At 31.9% G+C, this 21,642-nt stretch overlaps 2 protein-coding genes across 4 annotated transcripts; both read right to left on the bottom strand.

Moving 5' to 3' along the window:
* Nucleotides 1-579: 579 nt before the first annotated feature.
* On the bottom strand, nucleotides 580-6,133 carry LOC130678532 (uncharacterized). Its single transcript, XM_057485803.1, has 4 exons — nucleotides 5,936-6,133; nucleotides 5,328-5,853; nucleotides 902-2,759; nucleotides 580-841 (listed from the first exon to the last, which is right to left on the bottom strand). The coding sequence occupies exons 1-3, from the start codon at nucleotides 6,059-6,061 to the stop codon at nucleotides 1,420-1,422; spliced, it is 1,992 nt and encodes a 663-aa protein (XP_057341786.1). The 5' UTR covers nucleotides 6,062-6,133; the 3' UTR covers nucleotides 580-841; nucleotides 902-1,419.
* A 3,654-nt stretch (nucleotides 6,134-9,787) lies between these two features.
* LOC130678517 (neurexin-4) lies at nucleotides 9,788-21,598 on the bottom strand. Of its 3 annotated transcripts, none has more exons than XM_057485786.1 (10): nucleotides 21,248-21,598; nucleotides 19,541-19,636; nucleotides 16,267-16,463; nucleotides 15,917-16,058; nucleotides 15,231-15,601; nucleotides 14,817-15,164; nucleotides 13,739-14,213; nucleotides 13,092-13,421; nucleotides 12,715-13,020; nucleotides 9,788-12,263 (listed from the first exon to the last, which is right to left on the bottom strand). In XM_057485786.1, the coding sequence occupies exons 1-10, from the start codon at nucleotides 21,297-21,299 to the stop codon at nucleotides 10,786-10,788; spliced, it is 3,795 nt and encodes a 1,264-aa protein (XP_057341769.1). In that variant the 5' UTR covers nucleotides 21,300-21,598; the 3' UTR covers nucleotides 9,788-10,785. The 3 variants fall into 3 exon arrangements, with proteins under 3 accessions (XP_057341769.1, XP_057341760.1, XP_057341776.1); XM_057485777.1 differs by lacking the exon at nucleotides 16,267-16,463 and adding an exon at nucleotides 17,338-17,534 and having other exon boundaries at nucleotides 21,248-21,597; XM_057485793.1 differs by lacking the exons at nucleotides 19,541-19,636; nucleotides 21,248-21,598 and adding an exon at nucleotides 17,338-17,476.
* Nucleotides 21,599-21,642: the final 44 nt, after the last annotated feature.

Raw genomic sequence — 21,642 nt, 5'->3', positions numbered from 1 at the left:
CAAGGCGCCCTTAGCTATACTTAGAAATATTGGTATATTTTTCAAAATAAATAGCGTTTAATATTTTAACCATAATTTACAAACGCAATTTATGTCAAAAATAAAAAACTCGTGATAAATTCTTAATGATATTGTTCACCTAATTAAAACACAGAATTCTGTAGGTGTTCGAAAAATTTTTCCTCAACAAATATCATTTATTACAACAGCAACTTCACTTTACTTACCACAACAAATGTCACTTCGTTGCGTTAACCAAGATAGTTTTGTTATCATAACAAATAGCTGCGTAGTCTTGATTTTTGTTATGATAGCAAATTTTTTTTTTCAGTGTAATAATTAGTGTTATGATTGAAAATGATAACAGGAACAATTGATGGTAGTTGCGATTACTATCGAAGATGCTAATTCTAAAACGACATGTCACATATTCCATTTATATAGCAGTCCAAATAATCAAGTTGATAACGAGTTATAGATGAGAAGTTTGAAATTATGAAATACTTTACAGTGGTACATTAATAGTAATTGCAAATAAATCGTAAAAATTTTAATATTTTTTTGGCATAATAATTAATTTATTTCGACAGTTTTTGAGATCAAATTATCAATTTTAGGTAGAAAGTGTCCGAATACTTAAGTGTAGGAAATTAAATGCTTTACAAAAAAACAAATCACCAATTTGTGGGAATTTTTAATATTTATCGAATTATTTTGAATCTAAATCAGATGCTTCAATTTTTTTTAATGAATATATGACGATAATCTTAAAACGCTTCGAGATTCCTGATTTAAAATAAAAATTGCACTAAAATTTGCTATGGGTAGAGCGTTCAATCACCTGCAATGTTATAATAATTTAATATATGTATATGTGATGTAAAATAATTTTAATACTTACAGAGAAGTTTCTATTTAATTGCCTATGAACGACCAAATTAAGAAAAATTTTTAATTATCAGTTTTGTTTTTAATGAATACTTTATAATTAGGTTTAATTTATTAATCAATCCACTCAATACATGAAAATCACAGATTTATAATTGTTATTAACAAACAACACGACATTTATTTCACTCAACTTTTCAGCAGCGGATTTATTTCTTGAAGTTTAAATCCGTTATCTAACTTTGAGTTTCTGGAGATTCAAATATTGATTAAGAAAAAAGTTGAATCAATTTTTTTTTTTAGATAATATTATAATCCACGACAAAATCTGGAGTTGAATTTTGTGTATCATTAATACTTATTAAGATATTTAAAAGTTTAAATTATTATTTACTTAGTCACCAAAACTTGCTCATAGCACCTTTTTTTGAATCTCAACGAGTGCAATTATCAAAATAATCCACATCAACCAATCAGTGAATACTAATTACGAATTTACTACTAATTAGATACTTGGTTTCGAGATAACAATCACTCACGGCTATTAAGAAGAACCATTCGCCCAGGAAAGAAAACAATTCTCGGTTGCGATTTCAATGACATTTTATTCCCGAACCCTCGCCTTATCCAAACTTGTCTGTAAAGTCTTGAATACTTATGAAAGAGCAGTTCGATTGCAAAAATGAATACACCCCACAGTAAAATCACCCCAGTGAACATGTAAGTGAACACCAAATTATCAAAGTCAATCTGCTCATACTTTTCATTTGCTTTAATTTTATTAATCTTCTTCAATTTTTTCGAATATTCTTTGCTCGGTTTGTCAAAAAAATAGTCAGCTAAACCTGTTTCCACTGATAGTGCAGCAATTTTATCGATTCTATCTTTTAGCGGCCAATCCTTCCTTGTCCAGTATGCGAAATATTTACTAAATATGACGTCTTTAGAAACAGATAGATTTTTTAAATTTAAAGCTCGTTGTAATTGATGCCTAGTCGTATCAATACATGCAATAGTAGAATTTTCCTGAGCTGCATCGGCGCATTTATCAAGATCTAGAAAATTTGATGAATGCAAATATTTTCTGTCCTCATCAGTAACCCACAATTTTTCATTGATCATATCATTCTCTAAAGGACCGTGGAAATATACGTGATACTTATTGTCACGAAGATCTTTAAGTGACTCAACGTTACGTCGAATTGGTTTTGACAACATTGCGGATATTTGACCCTGAAATTCGGGCATTATTATAAATATAAATAGAAATCCGGAAAAGTAAATGATTCTCATAGACAAACGGTCCATTGGAGACATAACTCCCATATTGGCCAACATTTTCACCACGTCCATAATACTCTCACTAACCCTGAAGGTATTATTAATTAATATCACCACTAGTATCAAGAACAGAAAAATTATTGTAAGAATAATAAATTGTAGATTGAAAGTTATTTCGCTGATTGCCGTCAAATAATTCGACTTTCTAGTCAGTATTGAATATTCAAATAAAGTATACTGTGTTATAACATCCATAAGCTGATAGTTAGTATCCGATAATTGCGTCAATTTATCATTGGCATCATACTTTTTTTTTACTAACTCGTCTATGTAACCATTATTCATCGTTTCTTTGGAAAATTCTTGATCCAAAAAGTAGATTGAATATGTTGCATTAATGTATGGAATTAATGTGTATAATGATGTAGATTTTTTATTCGTCATCATTTTCAGATAATTATTCATAATTTTTTCTTTTTTATCTAAAGTAATATTTGGAAATCGCCCAATAGATATTGTTTTTATTTTATACCGGTCTAAGTATTTTGTTTTTTTCAAAATTATATCCTGACATATATTTTTACCTGTAACTGAATATATAAATATTATATTTATATTTAGTTACAGCCCGTACAAAAATGGATTGATCACTCATTGATCACTGACTGATCAATCATCAATCACGGATTGATCAACAACTCATCGTTAATTGATCAATAATTGATCAGTCAGTAATCAACCATAGATCAATAAGAGATCACTTAAAGATCAATAACTGATCACTCTGAGGAGAATAATCTGATAGTGATCAATCAGAGATCAGTTAGAGATCACCCAGTGATCAATCAGCGACAACTTATAGATCATTCGGAAATCGCATAAAAATCGTCCAGTGTTTAAATGAAAATCACACAGTGGCCATTTAATTATCAAGAAAGGATCGGCCCTTTATAAAGGAATCATTACTGAATATATAACTATAAATATCATAGATAAATACAAGTAATAGCTGTAATAAAAAATATTATCAAGAATACTTTAAATAAATTTTACTAGATGATTGCTGATTGATCTCTGGATCATCTTTAAGCAATCATCAAGCAATTTTTATCCCATCACTGGACAATTTTTATGATTTCTCCGAGTGATCTATAGATTGTCGCTGATTGATCACTGGGTGATTTCTAACTGATCTCTGATTGATCACTATCAGATAATTCTCCTCAGAGTGATCAGTTATTGATCTTTAAGTGATCCCTTATTGATCTGTGGTTGATTACTGACTGATCAATTATTGATCAATTAACGATGAGTTGTTGATCAATCCGTGATCGATGATTGATCAGTCAGTGATCAATGAGTGATCAATCCATTTTTGTACGGGCTGTAACTAAATATATATATAAATATTTGATAATGAATTCGAAACGAATAATTCGATAAAATATAATAATTCTAAAAGTTTCGGATGATTCGTAACTGTTTAAATTACTCGATTCGAATCGAAAAAATTCTGATCAGCTTTCAAATATTTAATCTTCATTTAATAAGAGCTTGGTTTTCAACGTATGCAAAAATTATTTTTAGTAAATTTGTGTCGGAGCTCTATTTACCTTGGACTGAAATTTATATTATTGAAAAAAATATTACACGGAAAGAAAAACATGGGAATTTTTCCAATTTTACTTAGGAGAAATTCCCTTGTTGACATGGCAAATTTTACTTTATCAACATGGGAAATTTTACTAGGGAAAAATGGGAATATAACCATATTTTATGGGAATTTTACCCATATATTATAGGAATATCTTCCATGTTGCCATTGGAAAAATTTCCATGTAGAAATGGTAAAATTGCTTTGTTACCATTGCTGAAATTCCTTTATTGACATGGGTATTTTTACCATGTCAGTATAGGAATTTTTCCCATGTTACTGGAGTAATTTCTTCTATGTTGACATGGGAATTTTTCCCATGTTGACAAGGAAAAAATTCCTCTGTTAACATGGTAAATATTCCTATGTTCACATAGTAAAAATATCCATGATGGCATGGGAAAAATTCCCATGTCAACATAGGAAAAATTGCAATGTTGCATGGGAAAAGTCCGCAAGAAGCTGAAATCACTAAAATACCAAATATTTTGGTCATTTTTATCATTTAGGCCTTAAAGCGATGAAATAGGGATGTATGAAGGTTTTAAGATTTACGAAAATAGAATTTCAAAGTTTCCGAAAAAATTTTGTGTAATTTAATTAAAATTTTTTTGTAGCACCTACCAAACAACAAATGTTTTTATAAATTCGATTAATATAAATGAGTAGGGGAAGAGGGGGCAAAATGGGCCCCTAAAATTTTGGATGCCTCAAAATATTTGGGGCCAAAATCCCCCCCCCTCCCAAATTATTAACATGAATAGTGTTTGGGCGGGGGAGGGGCAAAATTGCCTCCCTCTCTTCCCCTATATAATCATCAATTTAATTAATTAATTTTGATTAACTTAATAACTTACGTAAAAAAAACATCAATTTACAAATATTTTACTTTTATATACATGGAAATTTCTACTTTGTTAACATGGGAATTTTTCCCATGTTGACATGGGCATTTTTCCCATGTCAACATGGGAAATTTTCCCATGTTGACATAGGAACAATTCCCATGTTAGCATGGGAATTTTTCCCATGTCAACATGGGAATTTTTCCTATGTTAACATTGGAATTGTTCCTATATTACATAGTTATTTTTCCAATGTTGATATGGGAAAATTTACATTTTCAATATAGGAATAATTCCTATGTAACAAAGCAAAATTTACCATGTGACATAGTTACAATTTACATGTTGACATAGTAAAATTTACAATGTCAACAAAGGAATTTTCCCCATGTAAAATTGGAAAAATTCCCATTTTTTTCTTTCCGTGTACAATGTTTAGTCGTTGAAATGAAAATTATTCAATTATTCGTAAACTTTCAAATAAATTCAAGAGGTTCTCATTATTCGAAAACTTACAAAGTTCGAATTTAACAGTTCGATTCAAATAATTCGCAAGTTCGAACTCTTCACAGGCCCGTTATAAATACATATGTAAATATATAGCTCTAAATAAATTTAAAAATATATAAAACACAATTGTTTTGAAAACAAATAAATACCTTTCGAATATTCTAGGCTGTAGAATGTCCATTTTTTTTCAGCTTTATCTATAAATACGTAGCTGGTATCAAGCTGGACCCACGGTGACGGAGCGTAATTTGTAAACGGATTTAAAGTGTAAACAATTGTCGAATCTCTGTCATTGTTATAACACAAGTAATATGCAGATAATAAATTATATTCCAACAGCACTTCTAGTACGATTTGAGCATTGATGTGAAGTGGATCTTTCGTAGTGTCAAGAACGAAAAACGGAGACTTGATACTCCAGATTTTTGATTTCCTTAACTCTCCAATAAGCATTGCCAGTTTTAGAAACGATTTAAACGAAAGGACATACGTCGGATAAGCAGGAATGTGCCCTTTGATGTCAGTTGGCTTGAAATCCTCGTTAATTATAATTAACGACGAATTCATATTAGTAATATCAGACAGATTTTTTACGTCGTCATCGTGATTAATCAAATCAGCACTTATTATAATTGGATTTGAATTATTTGTAAAACATTTCTCCACTATTTCTCTCTGTTGGTAATAATAAATAATATATTAATTAATCGCCAATTAGAAATAATTTCTACAAAATTAAATTAATGAAAAAAATTACTGCATTTCTATTAAGACGTTTTGATGAATCTTCTTCTGGTGAAGACGCGTAAGTTTCGATTTTACTGCACGTAACATTAACAATAAATAAACAATAATAAAATATTATTATTTTATTACACGGCATTATTCTGACAGTATACAATTTCAATTAATAATTTTTCTAGACTTGTTCTGATGGAAAATTTTCCAAGTGCGTCAGTATACTGCGTTAGCAGAATATCTACTGGCTTTGCAAATAGTTAGAAATATATGAAAACACAAAGCGTATCTATGACAACAGTTGTTGCTGCAAAAATACATTTTTTATGACAATCGATCGTGACAAAATACTTATATTTGCTGTTATCTAAAAGGATCTTTATGTCTTTTTACTATTTGTTCTGTCCACTTTGGCAATCGAGTGTTCGCAATGTGTGTACCGATCAATTTTTAACCATTAAAGTCTCCTAACAACTGATTCCATCTTTCAAGGTCAGCGTCAAGGATGCATTAAAAAAATATGCATATATGTTTGAAACTATAACAACAAAATCGATATTTAAATTTAAATTAAAAATATTTATGTCTTCAAATAGCACGAAAGCACTCGACACATTTTTATTGGCACACAAAGATACATGTTATTTTAAATTTTAACAATTTCTCAGATGATCATACGGGAATATTAGCACCGATTCCTTCCTAACAGCCTCGCAGATATCTTCCCGGGTCAAAAATAAAACTTGATTTAGACTTGGTTTACCAAGTCGAAATTTGGAGCCGTTTTTCACAAGACAAACTCGACTTTTTTTACGGAGGTATGAAATATATTAAGTTTTCGCCTTGGTTTAGACTTAACTGGCTTACTTAGTCATGATTTAAGACGAAAAAGTTGAAATCAAGTCGAAATTGACTTGGTTTAGACTTATTCGATTTAAAATGTAAGGCGAAAAAGTCTAAATCAAGTCGAAACTGACTTGATGTAGACTTATTCGACTTAAATTATGTCGAAAAAGTCAGAACTAAGGTGAAATAATTTTTATATATTAAGGCGAAAGTAAAGCGAATAAATGACTTTTTTTCGACTTGGTTTAGCAAGTCCAAAGTAATGTGAATGACTATCGTGCTCAAAGTATAAAGACGAATAAGTTGAAACTAAGATGAAAAAAGTTAAAAAAGTTGAAAAAAATTAAATTTAAGTCGAAAAAGTCGAGATCTTATCAAAAAATCGTCGGCAAATCGATAACTTCAAAAGAAAATAAGGCGAAGCGAGCCTGAATCAAATTTTATTTTTGACCCGGGTTGTCACACAATATACTGTTCACTGTGATATGTATTGAGATTTTATTGGGAAATAAAAAAAAAACAGTCGATTTATTTTAACTCAGACATTAAATAGACGTGCATTATTTCCACTAATTATATCTTTAAAATTTCAATGGGCCTGAGTGGACGTAAATTTGTGGTGAGGATAAGGGTCAGTGAGGGTCAGAAAAAGACTCATTAGACGCTTGTAACTTGTTCTTGTTCAAGTAAGCATCACATTCTCTGTTTAATTAACTTAAAGACTTTAGTCCACGTGCGTTTTGAGTTTTTGATTCCAACGTTCTAAAGTTAGCGCAAGTAGTGTAATTGTGTTTAAGTCAGTCAACTTAGCGCTCTGAAATTTCATTTAAAGTGTTGAAAACTAAAATTTTGATTACTAACAACCTTGTTAAATTTCTTGAGTATTGTGTGATTGAAAAAAATAAAATATCAAAAGGGGAATTAATTGTAATTTGACTGCCGCAATTCTCAATGATGATACAAAAAAATTGAAACAGCTACTGAAAATTTGAAAATCATTTAAAAATCTGATGATTTTTAATGGTTATAATTTACTGAGCCTGGCACTCAGACACAAAAGAAAAAATTCCGCTGAATTGCTTATAAATAATGACATCAAGATGAAAAGACAAAATAATCGTCACTCCAATTCTTGTCAAGCATATCATCCGTAGCGGCGTTGACATAAATAAACGAGGAACTGATAGTTAAACACCTTATTTACACGTAGCAGCTAAATATAATCGAATAAAAATGATGAAATATCTTCTTAAGAAAGGAACTTATGTTACTTTAGTGACTATAGCACCTTCGATATTCAAGGAATTACAGCTCTACATTTGTCTGCGAGTGCATTAAATTATCGTTTAGTTTATCATATTGTACATTTTGTAATGAATGTAAATAAAAAGATCATTAACTAACCAATATTATCTGTTTAACAAGCATTAATGTTGGTAATTACCTAATTAAGTAACAAGACAAATATTAAATAATTATGCAATTCACATAATATTAATAAGTATAATCACATAGATTCAAGTTAACTTCACTGACTAATCAGTTGCATTAAGAATTATAAGTGGCGTTTGTAATTATTCTTGAGCTATAATTTTTAAATCAGTATATTCTATGTTGAATTTTTAGCTTTCAAATGAAAATAATAGTTGTAATATGTAAAATGGTATAACGACCTAAAATCATTTTGTGCTATTTTGATCGTATTTTTATAAACTGCATAATTTTTATAAGAAAGTAAATATTACTATTGAAGATCTGACGGAGAAGCACCCGTCCGTGTCAGCTCAGTCAGTTAGTTTGGAATATAAAAATTCTGAAGTACATATCTTACCAGAGACACCACAAGAAGTTGGGCGCGATCTAGTGGCGATCACCGAACTACTCCCGCCGCTGCTTCCCAGCACCGGTAATTTTCCCCTCCTCCATATCTATCTTTGCTCCCAAGAAATTGTTTTACATTTATGGAGGAGGGGAAGTCACCTGTGCTAGGCAGCAGCAGCGGATGTAGTTCTGTGCTCGCCACTAAATCGCGCTCTGATTTCACTCTGGAAACACTATGGTTTCATTATGTATTCACTGTGGGTATACTCTGGTTTCAGGATGTATTCATTCTGGGAACGTGACAGTCAAATGGAACAAATCCGTTTACAGGGTGGGCTCAAAGTCACGAGGGATTAAATACCTTGGCTGAGAAATCCGATTCGCTTCAATAAGATTTAATCGGAAATTGACGAATGTATCGAAAATTTCCGAAAAATATATTATTTTCCGATTGAAACCAATCGAATCCGATAAAAAATTTTTAATTGGATTCAATCGGAAAATGATATTGTCATTTTTATGCACTTTTTCCGATTAACCAGGGTAAATTAGTCATGGATGCCCCTTAACATAAAAATAAATAATTTTAAGAGGGGTTTGAACTTTCTTCTTTGTCACACTCAAGTCGATGAACGATACTGTTCTTGTTGCACTTGCGCAGTAAATGGAAACTTTAGATAGCTAGGTTATAGAGTAATGCATCGAGTTTCGTTCTTAATTTTGCGTTTGAAGGTTTAGGGTCTGAGAAAAACTCGGATAAAATTACTATCCCGGGAAAAAATCGTCACGCATGATCATACTTGATCATGCATGCAACAATGAGTAAGGAATTTGGCTCAAGCAATAAAAATCGGTATAAAATAACGATACAATTTCTTTTTTTTTTTTTTTTTATTTAGTATATAATATAAAAATGGCTTATATACAATTTTTATTATTTTTCAATATTAAAAATTACAATTAGTTAATTTAAAATCTAAAATGTTTGGTATATCTAATTCATTTTAAATATATATAATCGATTAAATCAATCAATTTTAAATATTTTTAAATAAAATATCGAGATTCTGTGAATTAAAAAAATGTGGAATGCTACAGACAACACTAAATATATAATTGAAATAAAAATTATAAAATAAAAATAATATAAAAATTATCATAAAATAAGTAAATAAAAAATATTTAAAAAAAACAAATAAAGAAAGAGAAATAAAAACGAAATCATCATCGCTGGACGGTTAAAATTACTTCTAATACTGTTAACAAAAAATATAAGAAATAAAAATAAAAATAATATCAAACTCAAACAATTTTTTTGTACGTAAATACAAAGAGGCCTTTGTTATTTTTTAAATTATAAACTAGAAATATTGTTAGAGCTTTTGTGAAAGTTTTTTTGATATGAGATTACATCTTCGGGACTGTGCCGTGGAAAATTGGGCCAAGATTTGAAAGCTCATAGAAATTCTGAGCTCTTAAAAAAAGAGTATTTGTACGACTTGAAACAATTTAAAATAGCTCGCTGAGCTTTTTTTTACAAAAAAAGTTCGTAGGGGAGCTTTCAAGCCTTGATTTCGGCGGGAATTCAATAATAGATTACGAAGAAGCCCGAGCTTGCGAGAAAATTTGATCAGTTTGTTGCAAGCTCGTGCTTTTAATGAGATGAATATTATTCGAAGCTTCGTTTTTAAGCCTAATATTTATTAAATAAAGATTTCCGGTCGGAGCTGTCGTAAAAAAAGCTCATAGAGAGCTTGCATGTAAATAGTTTTGTGAAGTATTTATCAAGACTTAAAAAAAAACTAGAGCTTGCAGCAAAATTGCTCAAGCTTATTGCGAACTGAGATTTTAAAAATGATACTCAAAACCTGCAAGCTCTGATTTTATGCCACGTAACTCGAAATTGAAATGAACTTAGACCCAGCAGTTTTATAATTGAGCTTATAGAAAATTTCCACCCGATACGAAAAGCTCAGAGCTTTCAAAAAATGACTTTACCCCTTCAACTTTTAATCAAAATTTTTCTAACCCTCCCCAATCTCTAGATGCACCCAAAAGCTCTGAGCTTGCGACTTAAAAGCTTTCACAAAAGCTCTTCGAAATTCGTGACCGTCTTCTTCTCACCTAAAAAACAAACCAAAAATTCCATCCATCTTTCAAAAAATAAAAGCACAATCGCCTTAAGCTCTACTCCTCCCCTCCCTAAATGAACCACTCCTTCTTCTTCTGCACCTGATGCCCCGTCGCCGAATGAACGACCGCGCTGTCCGGATCCAACGCAAGCTCCGCCCCCTTATCCTCTTGCGTCAAATACTCTCCCTTGTGCCTCGACATGTACCTTCCAATCAACACCGCCATTATAATAAGCGCAATTACAATCACCGTCAGTATACTTCCTAAAATAGCCGTATCTGTCTCATTATAGGCAGCCCTGACTTTCTCCTGATCTACAATAGGTGGCGGTCTCGTCTCAACAATATTCGGAGGATGGGTTATCGGCTCAACTCCACAGAAGTTTTCCGTTATTTCCGCAGGTATCGATCTAACGTTATCCGGCACCTTTTGCTGGAACAAAAGCTTCAGAGGAAAGATGTCATCAAACTGTACCCTGGACACGCATCCCACAAAGCCCTCGTTCATCGACTCATTCCTTCCAATGTACATGTACTCGATGTTATTGAACTGAGCGTCTGCTGAAGCTTTTATGTTGTAGTGTTGCTCCATCGGCTCGTTACCGTCAACTGTCACTACCATAGTGGCGCCCGAATTCTTCCTCTGTACCCTCACGTCATGATACTGCCCTCTATGGAAGTTTTTCTCTCCGTAAATAAACTCCTGACGTTCAAACCCGAAGTCGAATATTATCCTGAGTTTCCCACTGTTGGAGATCGAGATGGTCATATATTCACCGGTGGTGTTTGAAAACAGGCCCAGGATGAACCCACGGGGGTCGACGGTAACGAATCCAACCCTAATATTTTCCGACAGAGTCGACCGCCAACTGCCGGTAAAGTTGTAACGGACTAATGAGCTGGGGGATAAGTTAACCCCGATCTCGTCAGCACATATTGGGCCTTTGAAGGCTGAGAACCGGCAATTACAGTCGTAGCTGTCGTAGTGTTCGATACACGTGCCGTTATTAAGGCAGGGGTTGCTCTCGCATTTACCGACGCAGCCCTCGTGGATACCGTAAATCCCGCGTTTAGCGTATGAGCGAAGATCTTGGAGCTTTCCGTTGAGCAGCAAAGCGCGGATGCATCCGACGTAACCGTCGCGGTATTTGGTCGTGGCACCGACGACTAATTTAGAGGTGAGATGAAGAGCGCGGACGGGACCTGCGGGCTCACGGATCTGATTTGCAAGTCCGTCAAGGGTAATTCTCGCTTCTTTGCGGTTACGTTCGACGGATACTGTGTGCCAGTTGTTGTCGTTGAGAGGGTTGGAGGTCTGGACACTGACACTCAGAGGACCGTCACCGGCTTTGTATTGAAACACAATTTGTTTGCCGGAATTTATGGAAATTTGTATGTTGTCAGAGGGACCTATGCTGTGGATTATAACCGCGTTTTCTACTGTTGTTTTGAACTCGAAGTAGATGTCGCCGTTGTGGCCCATGTCGAAAGTTGGGAGGTCGATAGTCGCATCGGCTTTACGGAAAGTCACGACATTTTGGAAAAGATCTGAAAGATGAAATTAAATTTCGTTATGATAAAATCTTGTATTTTTAGAAACTGGAAGGATTTTATGGCAAAATTATATAGTGAGGATGGTAGAGTTTTGGATTTGCTGGAGAATGAGTACCCACATCGATATGTTTGAATAAGAAAATATTTTTCGAAAAATTTTTGAATTTTTATAAATTGGAAGAATATCGTGTCGGTACTCATTTGAAGCGGAATTTTTTCACTAAGTAGGCACTGAAGCAAAGAAGAGTTCCGTTAACTTGAGTACTCACTATATTCAAAAACTTTTTCAAAAATTTCAAATTCGATAGATTGGGAACAACCCAAAACCCTGTGATGTGGGTACTCAAATTACTCGTCTTACTATTCTCTTCAACATCCACAGACTCATTTATCTCTCAAAAATTACCAGGTTGTAAAAAAACGACAGAATTAAAAAAAAAATTACCGTCATCTCTACAAATAAGTGGTCCCAAAGTATACCGGCCCTCTTTTTCATCTAAAGCCGTTCCTGTGTCACCAAACCTCAATTGTCGTACAGGCAAATGTTCTTTTTCCGTAATGTCACCTCCGTCTTCATTCCAACTATCAAATCCAGCGTCACAGTTGCACCATTTAGTGTGATCAATACAATTTCCCAGTACTCCGCACTCACATTTACGTGAGCCAGGTAATGCGCCGCCCCAGTAATCCATTTTTTGGTTGTTGCGACTTACCCACCAGGAATTTGGACGGAATAAATCATTTGAGTTTACTTTAAAAAAAATTATTATTGTTATTTTTTATTTTATTTATTTATTTGATTATATTTGTATTAATAATTACCTGGAGTATTAAAAAGACGCGAATGTTTGCAAGCATAATTAATATGCTGATGACAAGACAGCGATCGATTAATCACTGCCGCGATTTGATCGAAATCAGCGTCGTAAGAAATGTCTTGCTGAAAACTTCCGGGTTCTTCGTACCCTTCGACTGGTGTAGATAATTCATTGCTGTGTCTTATAACAGTCATGACTACACCGTCGGGGTAAAATTGACAGGTGACCGGAAACGGATCCAAGGGCCCGCTGCCGTCTACGTCGATCTTTGTCTCTTTTTGTTGGACCCCGGAGTTCAAGTTTTTGTAGGCTTCACATGACAGTAGATATTTGGCTGAAATATTTCAAGTACGTGAGGATTTTTGGGCATTTTTTGTTACACAGAAATTTTATTTTTAAAAATGGGTACGTAGGCTGTAGAGTGCGAGAGGAGAGGCGTTGAATGAGTACCCACATGACAATATTTGGGAAAGTCTGAAAATTCAGATTTAAAAATATTTTTTTTCGAAAATAATTTTTTTTTTTTAAACATAGTGATGTGGGTACTCTTTCAAGAGGAAATCGAAAAATCTACACACTTCATAAGTTTTTAGACTAAAATAAGTAAGTAGTGAAGATAAAGTATATTTGGTAAAAATTAAATAAACTTACGTGAGTGACAAACAGCACCAATGTAACCAGTATGCTCGCAATCGCAAGTGAATTCATGGGAAGTTTGAGTACAAATACCGTTATGCTTGCAAGGGTTTGGATTACATCGATCCAACATTTGACAAGCGTCGAAAATTAGCTCACCATCGTAATGTTCTTTTTTCCAATTTGTCGGGAGTCTGGTGGTACCGTCGATGGTAATACTTCTCATACAGCCAACGAAACCGACATCACCACGTCCCTGTCCCAGGAGGCCACCACCGATTAAATAAGTTGGTCCAGTTGACATATCTAACAGTCGTTTTGTTCTCATCGGCCTGCCGTCGATGGTCAATACAACACTATTTTTTGAAACGGTCAATATGACTAGATGCCATTTACCGTCATTGAAATTTTCCTCAAAATCATCTAGTACAGCGTCTGGGTTTCCTTTTGTCTTTATTTGTGTCTTGATACGCCCATTTTCTAAAAACAGCTAAAAAATAAAAATAAAACTTTTTAGTAAAATCACAAAATTAAATATTTCTGGCTGCAAATTAAATATAAAAAAAAAATTAAATATCAGAATATTGTAAAGCTTGAAATTATACGTTGTTTAAGTACTCACATGATAGGGTTCTAATTTAGTTAAAAAAATCTAAAATTTACATTTTCAAAATTTATAAATAAAAATTTTTTAACCAAAAAATATTGATGTGGGTACTCATTCTACAGTAAATTACAAACTCTACACTCCCTACATACTTATTCCGCAAAAAAATTGACCCAGCTCTCAAAATATGAGTAAAAATCCTTTTTTTTTAATTTTACAAAATCTATCATAAAATAATTATCAATAAAAAAAAGTATGTTATGTAAAAATTACTTTAAATCTCGCGTCGAATGAGTACCCACTAGTCTTATCTCTCTATTGGACCAAAATTTCAAAATTTAAATCAGATTCAAAAAAAAAATTTAGAATAAAAACTTATCGATGTGGGTACTCATTCTCCAGCAAATCAAAAACTCTACGCCCTCCTTATAATGATTTAGTCTAAAAATTGACTCAGCTCTTATCAAGTAAAAATTAAGTCCTCACCTTAACAAATCCATCTGTTATAAACTTGTGAAACATTATCAGGCCTTTTTCTTCATAAGACCGGAATGCCAGGGACACGTTTAGTGTCGTAGAACCTTCATATCCTCCTAATTTAGCAAAACTATCCGGTTTTACGAAAGTAACAGGCACGATTTGAGGTTCGGGACACGAGTACGTCGTATGAATTTTTAGGAAACGTGTATTTGGTCCAATTCCTTCTATGGCTTCAGTTTCTTTGAGGTCACGCATCACATTGGTTTTATTCAACAAAAAATTCTCAATGCAGCCAGTGAAATTTTGGGTTACTATTAGACCTTCTTGTTTATTTGGAACTCCTCCAATATAAAACTAAAAGTAAAAAAAAATTTCAAAATTTTTTTTCATAAAATATTTATTTTTAAGTGTCAAACTTACCGCTCTATTTAAATCTAAACGATGAAAATCGCCTTTAATTCTTCCTTTGACTAGAACACGATCAACGGAAAATGAAATGTCGCGACGGTTTCGAAAAATTTGTACGTCATGCCACATATTGTCGTCAAGAAGGCTCCCAACAGAAAGACTGGTCGTTATTCCAGAACCCAGATCTATGTTAAGTAACATCTTATTGTCACGGAGTTGGACGGCAATAAAATCTCCCTGTGTACCCCGCGAGTAGACGAGGACACCGTCGGCATGATTCGTCTTAAACCGGAACCGCATCGCATGACGATCGGTTTCTATAGGCTCGCGGACCAAGTCCTGTCGGATTAATGAGGTTCCATTGAAGTGCATTACGTCGGAAACTGTAATAATTCATCATTTGTTTTAAGATAGTTTTGGGTTTTTTTGTTAATGGGCAGCAGGTAATTTTTTTTTTTTAATTGAGACTGTGAGGATTTTGTAGAGAGTGAAATTTCACGTCGTTTGAGTACCAACATGATGGGTTTTGGTTTTGGTAAAAAAAATTCGAATTTTGATTTTTAGAAAATGGTCAATTTTTAGTAGAAAATAAAATAGGGTTGTGGGTACTCAAACTAACGGAAATTTGACGTACTAAAATGTCCATATACTTTTAAATTTCTTATTAGTAGTCTTATTAAGAAATATGAAATAATTACCATACTCGCATCCGAACAATTCCAGGCGCATGGAAATACGATCTTGCCATCTTGTTGGATTAATACGAATCCATTGAGCAATTATAGGTACTTCAAATCTATTTAATTTAATAGACTCAGCATTTACGTTACCTTTGAACATCTAGATTAAAAGTCATGTCAATTAAAAAAAATTGTTTCAGATAAAAAAAAAAAAAAAAAATGTTAATTATATTTCCCCGTGTTACGTGCATATTAATGTGCATGTGCAAGTTTTTAGTTTGTGATGTTTGTTAGCAATAAAAAAAAAAATTTTTTTGTCCTGAAAAATAAATAAAAAAAATTTTATTTATTCATTAACTTTTTTTTACCTCTTCAACACCATCTTGACTTTCGTAACTAGTCCAAGCTTGACCGTCGTCTGAGTACTCAACAATAAATTCGGTAACAAATTCTCTAGTGTTAGCACGCCCACGAGTTTGGATACTTCTTATCTCAAATCTATCACCCAAATCCAGTGTTAAGTGTTGATTGTACGAATTATCACTCGGTGTCCACGCACTCTTGCCTGTGAATACCCTTATTATTTTTTTTGCCCCATAACCATTTATTAAATATTAGTCAAGCGGTTGCGATAACAGTATCGCAATTAAGACCTTTTTATTCAATGCAAGTAATCGGTAAGAAAAATTGAGTAAATGAGTATTGTAGAGCTTGAAATTCTGCGTTGAATAAGTACCCACATGCTTGAACTTCGTGAGGTTCGAAAATTCAAAATTTTTGATAATAATTTTTGAAAATAAATTTTTTTTTCAGATCATATTGATGTGGGTACTCATTCTACAGGAAATTAAAAGTTCTCAAAGTTATAGAAATTATTTTTTCTATTTAATTAAACTGAATTTCAAAAATACAAAAAAATGTATTTCGTAATAACCATTTTTGATTTTATTTTTATCACAACTTTAGAAACAAAGGAAATGAACATAAGTACAAAGAAGATCTTTGAATTCCGTGTTCAACGAGTACCCATATCATACTATTTCAAAAAACTTGAAAATTTAAGAATTTCAAAATTAAAAGAAAAAAAATTTTGTTCAAAATTTAGTGATGTGGGTACTCAATAAAAAGGAAACTGAATATTCTACAACTTCCTCATATTTTTTTTGACCTCACATTAAGGTAGTACGAGAAATAACTCAAAAAAACAGTTTTTAATTTGAATATTTTAAAATGTGTATAGTATTCGGTCACTATTGGATACTGTTACCTTAAAAATAAGCGTTAGAATAATAAATTATATTAATCGAGTGCATTTGTGCAAACAAAGCTAAACCATTACCACATGCAGAAGCAAAAGCTTTAAAAAATACAGATTATTTTTGAGCAGATATTAGTTGTTAGTTTTTTTTTTATTTTTTCAGGAGACCTAAGGGATTTACCTTGTTATTGCCATTCTCATCTTTGTAAGGGATGTAATCGAGATTATTGAAACCGTAACTGATTGAGTATTCCATGACATACTCGCCATGGTTTTCTCTACCCTTCGTTACGATGGATGACACATTCATCACCTGGCCGAGATCGATCATAAAATACTGCTTGGCATCTGAGCTGCTTGCCGTCCATGATTTCTCGCCTAATATAATCAATATCATGCTACTACATATTTTTTTTTTTTTTCACAAAATCATTACTTACTAAATTTATTATCTTATTTTTTATCTGCTCAAAAACTAAAATAAATACAATAAGCTAGCAGTTACATATCTAAGATATAAATTTGTGGATTTTCTCGTCCCACAAATTTTCACAACAATTTACTTCTTATCTCTCAGAGCTTTATATTCTGCGTTAAACGAATACCCACAAGCCCCAATTCCGCATTGGTCAAAATTTCAAAATTTTTTTTTTTTTTTGAAACCAAAACTAGGGCATGTGGGTACTCATTCTACAGGAAATCAAGTACTCTAGTCATCACTCAAGACAAAAATCCAAAAAAATTTGATCCCAATCCACAAATTCAAAAATTCGAAAAATAAGACCTACAATTTTATTTATTTAAATTCTTTATTGAAACCCACTGATTACAAATCTCTTAGATTAAGGTTTTTCACATTTTAAAAAATAATCGTCACAATATTTATCATCTTCCTCAGATAGAGCTCCGGCTCGACGGACCAAATCTTCATAACTGAGCTCTTGGAATTGTTTACCCCCACTCACTAGACCCGTTCCCTCCCTTAGTGTCTTAGGCATCGCTACAGCGACACAGTGGCCATCAAAAATAGTCTCTTCAAAAACCCAATCGGCCTCATTGCCATCAATAAAAAGAACCGTGTCTCGAATTACCTCATTTTCAATTAATTTTGATTTCGTACAAAAATCTAAACTCCTTAAATCTACGACAATCCCAATCCCTATTGCCTTTACATAACTTTCCTTCAATGCCCAGTGCCGGCAAAACATTTCGATTTGAAATCGTTCCCTCTCTTTTTCCCCCACTCCCGTTTCTTTGTTAAATTTTTTGTAACGAATTTCTTCCCACTCCCGTTTCGAAAAATTGCGATCCATTATACGGAAAAATTCAGACAATTTTTTACCACCAGAGTACTCTAGTTTCATAACATCGACACCGAGTTTCAAGTCACCGGCAGTTTTTGACGGGAGATTAATTTCCCCGGCAAGGACAGTGTAAGAGCCCTGGTGGGAAACGTTGAAGAGAAGGGGGGTCTTTACAGTATTTTCGAGACACGGTTTGTTGTTTTCGTCACGTGAAATTCGAATATCGCGGTAAGGAATTTCCGTGTGGTCATTAATGAATTTTCTAATTAGCAGCCGGCCGGCCAAGGAGGCGCGTACGTCTTTACGGAAAACGAAACGTCCAAGACGTTGTTTCTCTTCTGGTTGGATGAAGGAAATCGCTTGACGAAATTGCTGAGGCGAAGGGCTCCAGTTTGACCAATTAAACGACCATCGAATACTTGTTGACATTTTATAAATTTGTGATTTTATGTTTTTTTTTTTTTTTTTAGGTAGAAATTACGTCGGTTTAACCTAAAGAAAATATCGTGACTTATTCTCGTGTTTTTTTCAAGTTATTCTTGGGAAAATTTTTAGAGAAGCTAGTGAGTAGAGGGACTGAGTAGAGCGTTTGTTTCCGCGTTGTTTGAGTAGTCACATTATGAGTTTTAGTTTTAGTGAAAAAATCGAAATTTTATTTTTGAAACTTTTTTTTGAATTTATGAACCCGGCATGTGGGTACTCAAACTAACGGGAATTTACCGCTGAATACTACACACGTCTTTATAATTTATAAAAATTAAGTGAGATCACAAAATCATGAGCTTTTTATATATTTTTTTATATTTTACGACTGTAGTATTTATTATTTAAATCAGTGGGTTTCCGTGTTTGGTAATTCTTTATTTTTTCTAGAATTCAACCACTTTTAGAGAGTAAAAAAATAAATACAAAAAAACACGGATGCAAATAAATCATTCGTACATATAAAAAAAATTAAACTAAATGAAAATTAAATTCAAATTACTAATTAATAACGATGACAAAGAATAATAATAAAAAAATTACAATTGGATGTAGTGGAATAATTATTTTAGTATATAAAAAAAAAAAAAAACGTACTGTAAAGTCGTGCTTGTTGAGGTTCACGATCTTTCATATAAGAAGTTGCATGGAGTTGAGCTCGATCTAATAATGGTGTATTACATTCGTAATCATCTGAAAAATAATAGTAAAAATATTAATTATTATAAATAATGAATCATTTTTATCTGAAATCTTTAATCAAATTTTTAGAGCCTTGTTTAAATCAATATTGTAGATGAACTATTAAATTCACGTAGAAAATGAATGAGACCTTTTTTGAAGAGAATCAAATTTCCTACAAAAATGTTCCTGATGATATTTGTGTTATTTTCAATAGTTCACTCAGAATTTCTATTTCAAAGATCGTAAAAATAAAATTTCATATGGAATTCAATAATTATTTTTTTTTATGTTTTAAATTAAAATTCTAATTGAACTATTAGTTTTACAAAAAAAACTAAAGAGAACTTTTTTGGAGAGAATTAAATTTCCTACAAAAACGTCCCTGATCATATTTGTATTATTTTCAATAGTTCATCCAGAATTTCTATTTAAAGGATAGTAAAGCAAAATTTCATATCGAGTTTAATAATTTTTTTTTGGTTTTTCATTTTTTAAATCAAAATTCTAATTGAACTATTGGTTTTACATAAAAAACCAAAGAGACCTTTCTTGTCCAGAATTAAATGTTCTACAAATTCAGTTCAATGCATTTTCCTCCAATTTCTACTTCCCAAAGAGTTACAATCAACTTAATAAATGAAAGATTAAAAATTAACAATATTTCAAATTTCAAATTTCGAATAATTAAATCAATTTATGAAAATTAGAAAATAAATATGCAACATATAATGATAAATTGATGAAGTGTATTTATAAACTTTATCTGGGGCATGGTTGCTAGAATAATAATTTTTGTTTGATCCATAGCCATTGTTAAGAAAAAAAAAGAAAATTGAAGCTTATGAAAGAAAATCAATAAACGAATAAAATTACTCTTAATTTTTCATGTAATTAAATTCCACACATTAATTTATGTTTAAAATACTTTAAAAAATATAATAATAATAATTAATAAATAAAAAGTACAATAGTAGAAATTGCAGACAATGGTACATTTTTTGTTATTTTTTATCAAAAAAAAAATTTTGAATGCATAAAAAATATTTTTTAAAAACTGAGTATGAATATGACATCAGACAAATTTAAAATCATTAATAAATAGAGTAAATAATTAATAAAATAAAATTTTTAAAAAACGCGCATTTGAAAATTCAAAAAAATTAATAAGTGCATTTTTTATGAATATTATTTTTTAAATTATTCATTCTATTTATTTATAATTTTAAATTTGTCTATCTGCTACATTCGAACTCATTTAAAAAAATTTTCTTTTATTTTCAAATTATTAGTAAAAATAATTTTATTTTATTTATACAAATTTTAGAATTCTTAATCGATTGCTATCTTTAGTATCAAATAATAAAAAATACAAACAATAATAATAATAATAATAATTATTATTATTATAGTAATGTAATGACATTAAATTAAAAATTTAAAAACGCCATGATGGGCTTGGTCATGAAGGAGTCACGGTTAAAAAATGTGTACAATCACATACATTTAAATTACTCAATTAATATCGATGATGTCGATCGAGTAAACTAATCATCATAAATTTTCTTACTATTATATTATAATTAATGAATAATATAAAACTAATTATAAAAAAATACTTACAGGCAGTGGTAACGGCTAAAGCCGTTAATAAAATTACGTATAATAAATTCATTGTGACATATTTTTAAAAAAAGTGTTTTTTTAAAATTTGTTGTCTAGAATTGAATACTTGTTTTATGAAGTACACTAGCTACGTACTGTACACGAACTGCTGAGTATATACTGGGGCTGGGGGACGCGTACGAAAAAAGAATAATAAAGAAAATGGATTTTATTTAACTATAGTTTTTTTTTACCAGGAGTCGTTACAATGTGACACAAAAGTAGACAGGGCTGACAGGGCAGAGGTTACTGGCTTGTAAACTCAGGATTTTGTAGACGCGGTTGTTTAAAATGACTCAGACTCATGAGAAGTAAAGAGAGAAAGGGAGAGAGAGAAAATTAAGGCGTGTTCC

This window comes from Microplitis mediator, chromosome 1 (genome assembly GCF_029852145.1).
Source record: "Microplitis mediator isolate UGA2020A chromosome 1, iyMicMedi2.1, whole genome shotgun sequence".
NCBI classification, from domain to species: domain Eukaryota; kingdom Metazoa; phylum Arthropoda; class Insecta; order Hymenoptera; family Braconidae; genus Microplitis; species Microplitis mediator.
The sequence above is the reverse complement of the archived record's forward strand: the minus strand, read 5'-3'. Positions and strand labels throughout refer to the sequence as shown.